The sequence below is a fragment of the Patagioenas fasciata genome, chromosome 2 (assembly GCF_037038585.1).
Source record: "Patagioenas fasciata isolate bPatFas1 chromosome 2, bPatFas1.hap1, whole genome shotgun sequence".
Taxonomy (NCBI): Eukaryota; Metazoa; Chordata; class Aves; order Columbiformes; family Columbidae; genus Patagioenas; species Patagioenas fasciata.
The window spans coordinates 133,293,487-133,307,636 of record NC_092521.1 but is presented as its reverse complement, the minus strand read 5'-3'; the positions used below and the strand labels follow the sequence as shown (position 1 = coordinate 133,307,636).

Genomic DNA, 14,150 nt, shown 5'->3' with positions numbered 1-14,150 from the left:
AAGATGGAACCAAACTCTTCAGAGCTGCACAGTGAAAGAGCAAGAGGCAAGAGACAAAATGGGAACATGGGAAATTCTAATTTGATATAGAGAAACTTGTTTTACAATGAGTGTTTTCAACCACTGGAAGAGGTCCTCTAAGTGACTGTAGAATCTCCATCCTTGGAGACGTACAAACAGTGGCCAGGCAAGGCCCTGAACAATATGTTCTCCTTCAATGTGCTCTGGAGGTCCCTTCCAACCTCCACAGTTCTGATTCTATGGCATATATAGCGAGAATTGCATCAAGAAGATACTTCACATTCACCATTTTTTCCTTAACATCTAAATATTGGCTAAACACTGGTTCTATGTGCGTATAGTTTTGATACGCATGAGAAGTATACTGTTTGTTGTAAAATACCATCTTGAATGAAAACAATTTCGTATTACTGAAATCAGTGAGGTTGGAAAGGTGAAAATCAAGTCAGAAGGAGATGGGATCACTGCTGTCATACCCGTAATAAGCTTTTATAATTGAATTAGTGTCTTAGAGTTACAGAGTCTCACAAGACTAGGGATTCACTAGAAATGCTGCGCAAACTTCTTGATTTTACAGTTTTAAATATTTTGCAAGGAATATAGGCAAAGATAGAAAAAGTGTTGTGGGTTTTTTTGGTGTTTCTTTTTTCTTTTTTTTTTTTTTTTCTTTTCTGAAGAGCATCTTTTTCCAAAAGATTTATATCACACGGATAAGTTTCAGGAGATTGTATCTCATGATCCCTGCCTAGAAAATTCAGACTGATTAAGGCACTCAATCATTACTTCTCAGAGCAAGTGCAAGTTTCACCAGTTCAAATCACATTTTTCTTGATCCAAATCTTTGTACTGGTACAAGCATATTGATTGTTGATCCTGGGATCACAGTGCACAACTTGTCCATTTAAGTCCTTCATTTCTCAAAGCGGCAATAACAAAATGAGAAAAGGCTCTGCACTGTCTTTCTGTAGAACAGCTATAAATTCTGAAGGGATAAGTCTGGCATCTAAACTTGAGATACAAATACATACATGAGAACACTTCTTAAATCAAACATGCACTTCAATAAGAAATGTTGTTAGTTTGAACAACTGAAGAACTGTTTTTATATTACATGTATTATAACCACTACATACATATGGTTAAGAAATAGAATTTTAAAATGCATTTTTCTTTTCCTGGAAATTGTGGATATAAGTACAAGAAAAAGTTGTTCTTGATTTATTTGTCCTAATATTTACACTATGCATGTGACAACTGGCATAGGTAGTTTACCCCTTACATTGCATTTATCAATAGAAATAATAACTTAATACTGAATTATGACTAAAGCACAACTAACTCTTTTGACTGAATGAACAGTTATGAACTGAGCATGGAAATACCTTGAGTTTCTTAAAAAACTCAGAACTGGGCATAATTTTTTTCATTACGAAGCAGTTTTTTTCATTAGGAAACAGATTTTTTTCCAAGCATTTACTGTAAATACTACGTTAGCTGCCAAAGAACATTTTTATTTCAAACTTCCCATTATATTCCCATAAAGCAGCATTATAATGATGTTAAATGAAAGCAAAACTACTTGTTAGTCTCACCAACATCGATATTCCGCAGCTAGTGACTGTAAACTCCAAGTTCTTCACAAGTCCCAGCGCACATGAGAACAGGGTCTTGTGACTCTTAGACAGCCCTTTATCAGGTCATACAGAGCAAAGAGCAGCAAAGAGAAGAAATGCAGAGCAGAGATAAGAAGAAATAGCTCTCCCCACCTCCTTAGAATAGCTATTGCTTTTCTCCGTTTCATTTTCTGCTACAAAAATTGATATGGTCTTAAAGGAGAGGGTGCTGCACATATACTTCTTGTGTCTTCTAAAACGAGCTATTAGTACAATGCAGGAGATTTATTGCTTTCCAGGGAAAATGGAACTTATGGATAGGAGATTATTAATTGTGTATACAAATCAAAGGATTACTTAGTAGCCTCTCATACACCTGAAGGCATAAGATTGTTTTCAGGAATAAGAAGCATGAAACAGAAACAATTACAATGAATGATCTTAATTACTTAAGAGGACAGTTTCTGTGCTCCAGCTTAGTTTAATTTCTGTTAGGACTGACCATGAAAAAGCTGCTTAACCTGTCTAAAACCCAATTCAATACTTCTAATAGTTAATTCTACAATATTCTATAATATAATTTAAATTCTAATAATAATATTATGTCTCTCCACACAACATGTTTGTTGAGAATACACGTGAAAACAAGAAGCAGCGGTAGCAAAGAGCTAAAGGTCATCTTGAAGATAATTTGTGGCAGCAACCAACATTTGGCAAGGTGGGAGAAGACCCACATACAAATGATGGTCACTCATCACCATTTGTTGTTAGTCAGCCCTGTTACTCTGGTCAATGATCTATGACTCGACTTTGGATTAAAATCCAGTAGACTAAGTGTGTTTATGAGGTAATGTACCTTCATGGACATCCACTGATGTACACAATGGGGACAACTGTTTGTAAGCGTTTATGCTCACTCTTGTCTTATGCCTCCATTGACTTAGGACGACCTGTAAAGGCTGGGAGATCTATGGTAGCAACTTACAAGGTGCAAGTACACCTGTTTTGGAAGTAAGATAGAGGAGATTATTAAACTGGGGTATATGAGTGTTACAGAGATAATATTGTAATAACAAACATAAAGGGAGGGAGCTTATATAATGGGCAAATACACTTTATGGAACTAACAGCTGCACAACGCTGGGCGCGCAGGGAACACAGCCCTGGTCAGGCCTTCTGGACCCCCCCCGAAGCTGTGAGCCTGGGGGAGAGACGTAGGGCGCCGAGGGCCTAGCGGGAACCCCCGGCCGGCTTCAAATCCAGGGGCGGCTCCTGGCGGAAACCCCCGGCCGCCTTCAAATCTAGGGGCGGCTCCGGGTTCTCCGCTGGCCCGCCCCCGCGTGGGCAGGGCCGGGGCTGGAAGTGACGTAGACGGGCGGAGCTGTGAGGCGCCGATGGCGGAGGCCCCATGTTGATGTCCCCGGCGCCCTCCGCGCCTGTCCAGGTAAGGGGCCCTCCCGGGCCCGGCTTGGGGGACTGGGCAGGTCTGACACCCTCTTTCCTGCCGGCCTCTGTCAGCCACTGGGGCGGGTGGGGCCGTTAGGCCACGGGCTTCGGTTCTGCGCCACTGGTAGGCCGGCCCTCCCCGCCCCTCTGAGCTGTCTTGGGCCGGTCGTTGTCGGGAGGGGAGAATGGGGCAGCCCGCGGCCGCCGTGGGGCCGTTGCGCGGAGCCCGGGCGGCCGTGCTGTGGGAGGCGGCGGGGCTGCTTTCCCTTCCCCCGCCGTGGTGAAGGCCCGGAGCAGAGGTGATCGGCGGCGGGCAGGTGAGGCGGAGCAGGGGAGTAGGAAGGGGCGCAGGCCGGCCGGGAGGAGCTGGCTGGGGCGGTGCGGCTCGTCCTGATTCTGTTTTTCCTGCCTGACGAGCTTTTCCTGCTGCCGTCGTTTTCGGTGCGTAAAAGCAAACGCGTCGTTCAACCTCCCAGAGGGAATCGCTTGTCATGTCGGTAGTGAAGCGTAAGCGTAGTTCTTACTCCTCCTCCTCCGGTCTTTCCCAACCGGTAGCTGTGAGCTAGGGAAGCAAGCACGCAGCATCCCCTAAACTGTCCTTGAACTGTAAGTAGATCTCGGCTTCACCTAAGCTCTGGGGATTTTCCTGCTGGTGAACAGTAATCCCAGACGGTGCTGCTGGTTCGCACAAATTCAGATTTGTTAATAGTTTTGCTTTGGGCTTGGAAACCAGCCTCCCTTCAGTGGTTTCACTAAGGCCAGTACTCAGTTGTGGTAGCTGGCAGCCAGTGTGCAGAAATGAATGTTTGGTGCTTTTTTTTTTTTTAATACGTGCTTAGAATTAGCTATCCAATATTTAAAATAGACCTGTTTAAAAAAAAAAAAAGTTTAATTCAATTGGTTTTGATATTAATGCTTTATCTTTTCTTTTTCTACTTACTCTGGGTAATAACAACTGAAATGGTCTGTTTCATATTAATTAGTTTCAGGTATTAGTGAATTACTGAAAAGGAATTAATTTGTTGCACTCAAGAAAAAAAAAAGGATATCCTGTTTCTTTTAGAATTGTAGAAAATGATGCTTCATACCATGTATAGTTTAGAGTGGATTTGAGAGATGTCTTAAATGTAATCCTTCGTTTTGAGAGGTGTAAGAGTTTTCATGCTGTAAAATTTCCTACGCTCTTCTGGACTCTGAAACCAGATAACAGGATTTATGTGTACCCTGTTGTCTCTGAAAAGCTGTCTTTTGATCTTTACTCAGTTTCTTGGTTGTGTAAGTTCTTGTTTTTGTCCTTTATATCTGTTAATCTTCACAAGTTTGGCGTTTTATCTTATTACTTATGTTGTTGAGGGTACAAAACTGCTTTTTATTTAACATCTGATACATCAAAATAATGCCATGGCTGCCTGTATGTACTGCATGTATTACATTAACTTGGGAGGTAATAAGCTTAAGATATTGAGGGCTTAAACCTAAAAAAAAATTCCCTGTTTACCTTCTCCTTGCTTTGAATGATGAATGTCTGTTTGCTTCGTAGTGCAGTTGATTTCAGAAGACTTGAGCTCTTTGGTACTTATTTTTTAACTACTGAAAAGACATTTTAGAAGTCTATAGGAAATACAGACAGCCTTTAATCTTTGAACTTCTTGAGACTTGCAGTGGCTCATCCCTTTTGGGATTTGTTTCCACATGTATCTTCAATGAAAGTAATACGTCACACACTTAGCAGTTACCTCATTCAAGATATGAATTTGCTTGCTTAGTATAAATTACTTTTAATAGCGATTGCCAGAATAGCATGGCTCATTTTTCTGGAAGTGTTAGATATATAAGGCCCAAATCCTCCTAATATCAAATGTTTTGACAAACTTGTGATTGTGCACTGAAATCAAACACTTGAAACTTCTCAGTTGCCCATCTTATATTTCTGGCAGATATGACGGACTCTGGGGAAGGGATATTCTTATGAAATATCTTGCAATGCTAGAATTTTTAGCACTGTGTATCCTGAATGAGGTGATGAATGGAAAGCATGATTAAAAGCTTTTGCAGTTCAACTGATGAGTGTTAATCTGTGAAACTGCCTGCATATCTAAATGTTCCTGCTACCAACGAAGTCCATTATTTATGGTAATGAAGCTAAACATGCAAGGTTGGGAGCATATGTGTTACAGTGACAACAGTAAAAGATGCCCACAAACTGCTAAACAGAGGCAAGAAAACTTCTTTTGAAGAAGAAGAAAAACAAACAAAATCCCCCAAACCCCCAAACAACAAAACCAACAAAAACCCACCAACCCCAAAAATACAACCCTCAACCAAAACCCTTTTGTTTATATAAAATTTCCTGTTTTTTAAATAATGTCTTAAAATTAAACTTTGTTACTTCTGCTGAGAGGGGAATTAAAAATTAACATATAAAAATGCTGTGAAAAGCCCTGAGCATTATAGATTCTGAGAAAAGTTTAGGGAAGCTACAGAGCTTTGTTTTTCCTTCTCTGCCACATCCAGAACTGTTAAAGAGTATTTCATTAAGTTAGAACCCTGGTTTGTTTTCACACCACAGCTTTTATTTCCCACTTTCTGCCACTGTATCTGAACTATAATACTGGGGGCGTTCAGCTGAGCAGTGCTTTCTCTCCATCTTTGTCATTGCTGAAATGACTGCTCCTTTATTCTGAGAGGTGATTGTTTTGGAGTGATACTGAGGCAGTGGACTTGGTCTGTAGCTATCTGTTTGCAGAACAGAGGAACTAATTGTTAGATTTCTCTGTTTTGTATATTTCAAATAGATGAAATTTTTAACCTTAACTCATTTTTCCGCTATAGTGAAGTAACAGCTTGTACAATTTTGTTACAGATCAGTCATGTCATCCTTTCAAGAAATTCCATCTTCAACTAACACTTTGCAGACTTCCAATTTTGCCCACGTGATTTTTCAAAATGTAGCAAAAAGTTATCTTCCGAACACACACCTTGAATGTCACTACACTCTGACCCAGTTTATCCATCCTCATCAGAAAGACTGGGTTGGTATTTTCAAGGTAAGTAAAGCTTGTTTATTTGTGATTTCTCAAATGTTTACTGTCTTCTATCTTAGGAGTTAAAAAAATAAAAATTCCAACAACAGTAAAAGCTAGTGGAACATCACTTGGGTGATGTGTATTGGTTCCTGCTATTGGAGTGTGAGTTTTGTAAGAGAGATCAAACTGGAGATCAAAACTAGAGGAATGAGTACACTTTAAGTCTGCTGGAGTAAAGGGAAGGTGTGATGTGGTGGTGTCATGTAGAATGAAACGAAGGTGATTTGAGAAGAGATGCGTAGGCACGTTGTGAACAGGACTGTATGAAGACAGCCAAAGTAAGTGTGAAATGTGCGTGGAAAGAAAAGCTGGATATATCAGGGACTGATGTCCCTGACTCATTTTTTGTTGCTAGAACAGGCAAACAGTATGGATCACTACAATTATTCAAAACAGACCCTTGAAAAACTGAGCAGGGGTGAGGCTACGTCTAAGTTGTCTCATGTTAGTGATTAGATTTATTTTTAGAAGTTATAGAATTCCATTTTTTGGGATTAGAAATTGATTAATTCTTACATCTGCTTCTGTTGAAGACCTTGATCTGCTTGGGGGTTTTTTTTGTGTAGCTCCTGGGAGGTGATGCTTGAATTCCTTACTTGAATGGTTAAGATAACTTTTGATTGAGGCTTTAAAGAAGTGATGCTTTTCCATTGGCGAAGGGAAAAAGGTAGCAGGTTGTCTTGGTACTGGAGGACCTTTCCCTTAGAACTGTCCCGTGTTTAAGGAGATAAATGCTTGACTTCACTGTAATCTGCAGATCACCAATGGATTGTTTGTCTTTGTTCAAGATAAGTTACTCTTCTGCAAAATAGAAGTACATGCTCTGTAACAATGCAGGAGCATTTTTAATGCTACATGCAGTGACTCTACAGTCACTGAATTGTGCGAGGGAGGCATTAACTTATAAACAGGCACATTTCTCTAGTAGGAAGTTTTTAAAGATATGTGTATATCTATCTTGATTATCTGCAAATATTTGACGAATAGTGTAACTGAGCACACTTCAAGGTCTAATTAACAGCATTAAGAAAATTAAAGAAAATCTTTATCAGAACTTTAAAGAGGGTGCTGTTCATATTACGCATAAGCATTTTGAAGTTTTGAAATTATTTAAATGTAACTTGAGAATTGAGTGTTGTGGCTTTGTCAGTTGGTCTTTGTGAGGGAGGCAATCAGACAGGACCCTAAAAATACTAATTAGGAAAACTTAAAAAAAAGTGTGAAACAGTGTTTTGGTTTTTTTTTTTTTTTGGTGACTACACAAAATGCTCTGTACATTGTATGGGTGTCTTTGATTTCATCTTGACTCGGATGATAGGTTTCATAAACTATTGAGGTATGGGTTTTTATTCTACCTTAGCAGTGGCAGGTAGTACAGTTTTGGCAGTAATTTGAAGAACATGTTGAGCTGGCACAAAGTAGTAGTACTACTAAAAGAAACATCTTTTATGCAGGGTGGCTTATTTCTTGTGCTGCTTCTCCTTTACGTGAAACAAGTTCTTGTGTGATGAATCAAATCAGGGAATTGATTTAGGTTATGACCAACATTTTGGGACTGGATTTTTTTTAATGGAATTCCCCAACTGAATTTCCAGTTCCCCTAATTGTCATCAATGCAAGGGAAGGAAGCAATGAGAGATTAAAATTTTCTTTCTGTGACTATGTCAGCTTATTCAGGATGTGTGATGAATATGCTGTCATAATGTAGTTATAGTACAGTGAGTTAAATTGAGCCAGCTGTCCCAACTGTATCTGTGTCTACAAATGTGTACGAGTAATGTTTACTGTAAAATAAATTATGAAAATGTAGTAATTTTGGAATAGGTAATAGACAGAAGTTGTACTATACTGTGATCTGAGTGTAAAAATGAGTGACTTCTAGAGAACTGGTTGTTCTTGGACAATCAACAAGCCACCTGGAGATCCTTTGAAAACTGATGAAACAGGCAGGGTTTTTATCATTTGCCTTTCTAAAACACATAAGAAGGATATGAAGAATGTAATGCATGTTGAATAAAGTGGTTTTCACTATTTAAGGAAGAAAACCCCAAATCTTGGCTAATTATGAGAACAATAATTAATGACCCTCTGTATTGGCCTAGAATGCAAGGAAATTGAGGCTTCTGTGAGAGAACTCAAAGCATCAATTCAATCACTGCTCATGTAGGGGGAATAGAAGTCCCCCTTGTCTTTCTGAGGTGAATAAATTCCTTAGAAAACAAACCTGTGTAAGCTGGTGTCATTTAACCTTTGCCTGGAATTGCACAGAAAGTTACTAGTGTTGTAGTAGTGAATACTGGAGAGGGGGAAGAGTCACCTAGTTTAAAAACAAAAAAACCTCCAACCAAAAAAAAAGTGGTAATTTCAGATTAGTATAGAAAATAAGCATGTGTGTTGTTTTTTTTTCTTTTCCTTCCATGTGAACATTGTGCTGGTTTTGATTCTAATATTGACTTTTGTAACATTTTAGGGGGCAATGGCTTTAGCTGTTTCCTGTCCTATGTTTGCTCAACTGCTTAGCTAAGAATTTTTTTATTGAACTGAACAAAATCTGTAGGTGCCTTTTTAAGTGAATGGTTTTCATTTAGGTCGCAAGTCCAAAACCATTTCTTCAGCAGCTGTGTTGTCTTGAGTAGATATTGGTTATTTCTATCCTGTTCTGCTAGTCTGGCAGTTTGTGCAGCTGCACGGGGAAATGGATCGGGGAAGTGATCTGCCAGGAAAATACAGTCCCTCCTGCCCCAGATTTTACCAGCTTGTTTCACAACTGGTTGGTTTTTCAGCTTGATTACTGTGTGATGCAGTGGGCAACTCTACTGGCATCACTGTGATGGAAAAAAGTGGACTAAGAAGGAGCGTGGGAGAAGGGCTACGCCTGCTTTATTGGCCTGGCTGCTTAATGTGGAATGACAGTTGAAGCTTCTTTTTCAAATCCTTTTGGAGTTCTGTTCTGAAGAAGAGCTTTTAAGGGTTTGGTTTGTCAGTTTGTTTCATTTTTAAATTCAAATGGAGCTAATAGTTTCAGAACCAAAACCTGATTTCATATACTCACTCTTAATTTCTAGTTTCTCAGTTTTAAATATTTAAATTAAACATATTTCCATAGTATGCACTACATGTCTAATAGACTCTTTTTATTCCATGTACATTTTCATTTGTGGTTGTTGTAGCTGCCTCTAATGTCGTAGAGCTTACAGGAAACAGTGTTAGAAATGGAATCCTTGGTAGGAGCTATAAATTGCTTCTAAGAGTTTCTTTCCACTTGTCTTATTATGGTTATTTATTCATTTATGTATTTATTACAGAACTTAATTTTGCCCTTCATTGTATCGGTCTTTTCCATCTCATATTAATTCTTTTTCACTTGCTAGACTTAATGCTGGAACATTTTTTCCCCTCACTAGGAATGTTTCCAGTTTTCTGCATCTGCTGAGTATTTCACTTTCATCGCTTGAGTTTTGGCTTTGATTTTGTACTATGGAAAGATAATGGCTTCAATAAAATGTACCACAGCAGGTTCCTTCATGTTGATGGTTGTTTATTTACAGATATCTTCTCTAAAGGATATTTTACAAAGCAACTTAAAATAAGGAACCGAGACAAGAGAAAGTACTACCTCCCTGCTCTCCATCAGAGGCATTAAAAAGGTCTTGTTGAGAGGTAGAAAAGGTTTAGGACTTCCAACCTGAGCTAAGGATTTGTGGCATACAGCATTATGACAAAGAACTAAACAAATCAGCAAACAAGTGTCAGTTCTTCTAAAGCTTAACAGATTCTACCAACATCTCTGCATATGCTGTAGGTGAAGTGTTTTTTGTTGTTCCCAGCATGATTAAAGTTGCTTAATGCTGGACTTTCATAATGCTGAGGGCAAGGCACTTCATGTTGATTGTAGTCGATTTAAACCTGTTACTAAGAAAATAATTCTCCATTGTTTATAAAAATACGAACTGAATAAACTGAAAAGGTAAACTTTCATAACTGAAGGGGTAATATTGCATGTAGGAGAATTATTTCAGATACACCAATTTTCTTACAAACTAGGTGTATCTAAAGACATGCACTACTTTTGGGATTGAACCTTTGGCAAAAACCTGGAGGGGCTGGGAAGTACAATAATGAAGATGATGTTAACCCTTCAGAGCAGAAGTTCTGAATATGCAGCATTTTTATTACTTTTGTATATATTCAGCTGTCTTTGCTGTCCGCTACAGGAGGCTTAAACAGGTTTTTACTCGGTCTTGAAGACTGTTGTCTCTCATTGCTGCTATTCCTTTGTGCATTCGTGACATCCTGGAGGGTCATCTGTAATGAAGTGCCAAAAGATCTTGATCAGTTATGTCCTTTCTTTTTACCAGGAGAAGAAAAGACAGTTTTACAGATCAGTGTTGTTCTAGTAGTTGGCATGGGCATCCTCAGCCTGAATCCCTCTTCATGCATTTTTTTCTGTGCAGAGGAACCTGATGGTTCCTACTGAGGAGTCAAAGGGGAGAGGGCTTATCATTCTTGATAGATTTCATAGGAAATCTGTACACCCAGAATGTTCTGAGACCAGTGTTCCCTTTTTTATTCTTTTCTACTTCTTTCCAATTAATTGAAATCTGAAGAGGCACTTATGGTAATCCAAATATAAACCTTTGAAATGAGGAAATATAATTAATATGTGGAATACATCTGTTTACAGAAATGGTCCGTCTGGTAGGTGGCCCTAATCTCCGGATGGGGAAGTCTGTATCTTCGGACTTTATTTCACAATAAAGTGAAATAATCATGTGGCCACATGATCTTTTTTGCATTATTAATGCACAATGTCCAGACTTGTGGAAGTGTTTGAAAAATCTGCTTAGTTTTAAGAAGAACTGCTTACCCCTCTGCCTATGGCATATGTGTGCAAGTAGGACTGACAGATGTTCAGTATACAAGGGAGGCAGGTTTAATATATGTCTTAAAGGCACAGGAAATAATGTTATGGGCATAATAAAGATATTACTTCAAGAGAGTAGCTTTAAAGGTGTGGGTGTTTGGGGGTTATATGATGATACTTCTTGGGTTTCTGAAAACTTAGTTTTGCTGAGGCCAGCATGCTGAAAAGATCTGCAGTATCAGCAGGTAATCTTACATATGTTAAACTAATCGCTTTGGTCTTGCTGTGTCGTTAATTAGCTGTTCCATCAAAAGTTTTCTGTTTTCTTTCTCAATGTACACATTTTTAATATACACAACTTAGAAATGGTGATCTGACACCCTGGTAGCTTAACATATGGGAGAAGCTGCATAACCAGCATTGGAAAGATCTTGGTAACTTATTTGAACAGGAGAAGTGCCTGCTTGCTGTGAAAGGGTACTCAATATTTGGGATGTCACATCTGGCCTACTGTTGGTGCATCAGTGCAGTACCTGTATTTACATGCAGCTTCATTTCTGTCTTCTCAATGTACTGATCTATAGCAAAGCTTGGAGTTAACTTGTCTGTAGTCAAAAACCTCTAGAACAGAATTTAACAGTGGATTTAATGGACACCTAAGAAAGCTTAATGTTTGTGTTGTATCAGGACAATATAGATGTGTTTTTGTTTAGTACATTGGATTATTTAGTCTCCTTTGGACTGCAAATAACAGTACAATTTGTCTGAATCACTTCAGTGTTCTGATTTTGTGATAGTTTCTCTTTTTTTTTTTTTTTTTTTTTATACCAATTACTTCCATATATACAGATCATGTTAGGGAGCGTACCAGCTGGATGTGTTATTGACCACATGCATATTGAAATACAGTTTTTCTGGCATGGAATCATTTCTGTGTAGCAGGACCATGATAGATACAGGAATGTGTAGTGGACAGTATTTCCTGTTGTTAAAATAATCAGGAATAGAATTACTGGAATTCAGAATGTTTTGAGAATTGCTGTATTCACAAATTAGAGTGATTCTGTTTGTTTCTGATTTACCCTCTTTGGAAAGACAGGTCTTGAATATCTTGAGGTGTTTTGTGTGTGTTGTATTCTTTGTGGTGTGTGTGTGTGTGTGTTTTTTTTTTTTTTTTTAAGAGAAAGAGGTCCGTGAAAATGTTTTTCACTGTTTCTGTACTAAATAGAGAGAATTTGGGTTTACCCAATAATACCTTTGACAAGAAACTTCAATGTTTAATTCCAAGTGTCATTGATTTTTCTAAAAATATTTACTATGGTGGGTTTGTGTGGTCAGAGGCAGAACTGGCATAACAAAGTGGTCACTAGCTGGTAGCAATTTTTAAGTAAAAGATTGTGCTAATTCGTAGTTTTCATGAAATGTGATAGTAAATGAATATTTCACTTAAACCCCACCCACCCTTTTTTAATACATTTTCATGCTTATGTCTTAAAGGAAACAGTATCTTTGTTATTCTTTGATCTGTCAGAATGTTTCTTGGACAGTCATTTACATATGTACCGGGTTTTCTTTTAGAGAGTTCATATGTTCATATTGTTTCTATATTTATTTTGATTTATGCCTAATAAGAGAGAAAGTTGATCCTATGGTCTAGGCACTCTGTCAGTGTCGTTTTGACATATTCCTCTGAACTATGGGCTAGAAATACAACCCATGAGAGATGATAATAGATTACGATCCTGATAGTACCTTCATACTGCAGCAAGGTCCATATGTTCTCAATAGTCCAAGTTAAAAGATTGCCTGTACGTGTTTGTAACATTCAACAGAGATAGACTTCTTCAGGTCTGGGCATGAGAGAGCGTAACAGGATTACAACCTTTCATGAAGAGTCTAGAGTACCTTGCAGCTGTCACCTATCCCAAAGAGTTTCAGTTTTAGGGCTCCTGCTGTGTAACAAATTTTATCTTGGTGTGAGCAGTGAGGTCATGTCTGAAGTGAAGTCTTAAATGGCTTAGACTTAGGTATGTCAAAGTTGCATGTGATCTAAGGTGATCACAGACATACTAAAATTTGAAGTGTCTGTGCCTCAATGTTACTAAAGTGGACTTACTACTTTAATAAATATTTTTCCTCATGTCTGCGTTCTGAAGTTTTTTGTACAGTTTTATTCTTTCAGAATTGGTATCTAGATATCATTATTTAATGACAAACATATTTAGAAGTATATCACATCAGTGACATGTCAGTTATAACAGTAAACTATCAGTAATCTTGCCCTATATCAACATTTCTACCCCTGAATGTTTTTTCATTTTACCATCTGTTAATTGGCTTTGAAGAACTTGTTACCTGTAGCTGCATTTTGTAGACTTACAGGCTACAGTAGTGCTAGCAGTGCTATGACTTTAAAGTTTATTGAACTCAGGGTTGTGGCACTGACCAAGCCTGCTGTGGAAAAGTCACCTCCTAGGTAACTGGGCCCAGGTACATCTTCCATAACACTTGTGTTTTCTGTGGTTTGGGTCAAAATAACTGTTTGTTAAATGTGTCAAGGTTGCCAACTTAACTGTTGTCAGTAATAATTATACTGTGTAATGTATGTCCAAAACCTTATCTACTGCCTGTAATTTTACTTCATTCAGAGGTGGTTTACTGTCTTCTTGCAGTACTTGGGGTACTTGGCCAAATTACGTTCTGAACTATGTAGTTTACGTTCTGAATTAAAAAAAAAGGCATAAAATTAACTCTTAAAGCATTTCGTGGGTTTATTTGCTGTGTTGTTGTGGCCGGGTATGTGAGATTTCTCTTTTTTTTTCTTTTTTTTTTAATTGGGTCATATTAGGTACTTGCAATAAAGGTGCATTAGTTAGGCTAAAGTTTTTTCACTGGAACAAGTTTTTCCTGGGTTTGCTTTTTTGGTCTGCTGATGTTAGTACACATGTTGTATAGGTAGGTGAGGCACTCTTCATGCAGCAGAGTCATAGAATCATTTCGGTTGGAAGAGACCCTCAAGATCATAGAGTCCAACCATTAACCTAACTCAGGCACTAAACCATGTCCCTAAGAACCTCATCTACAGGTCTTTTAAAGACCCTCCAGGGATGGTGACTCAGC

General features: G+C 38.4%; 1 protein-coding gene across 4 annotated transcripts in view; it reads left to right on the top strand.

Moving 5' to 3' along the window:
- The first annotated feature begins 2,968 nt into the window (after nucleotides 1-2,968).
- TAX1BP1 (Tax1 binding protein 1) overlaps nucleotides 2,969-14,150 on the top strand; it is a 62,708-nt gene continuing 51,526 nt past the window's right edge. For all 4 annotated transcript variants that reach the window (XM_071805005.1, XM_065831470.2, XM_065831471.2 and 1 more), the window contains exons 1-2: nucleotides 2,969-3,078; nucleotides 5,944-6,127. In XM_071805005.1, the coding sequence (XP_071661106.1) occupies nucleotides 5,951-6,127 (177 nt within the window). In that variant the 5' untranslated portion in view covers nucleotides 2,969-3,078; nucleotides 5,944-5,950. The remainder of the gene's footprint in view (nucleotides 3,079-5,943; nucleotides 6,128-14,150) is intronic.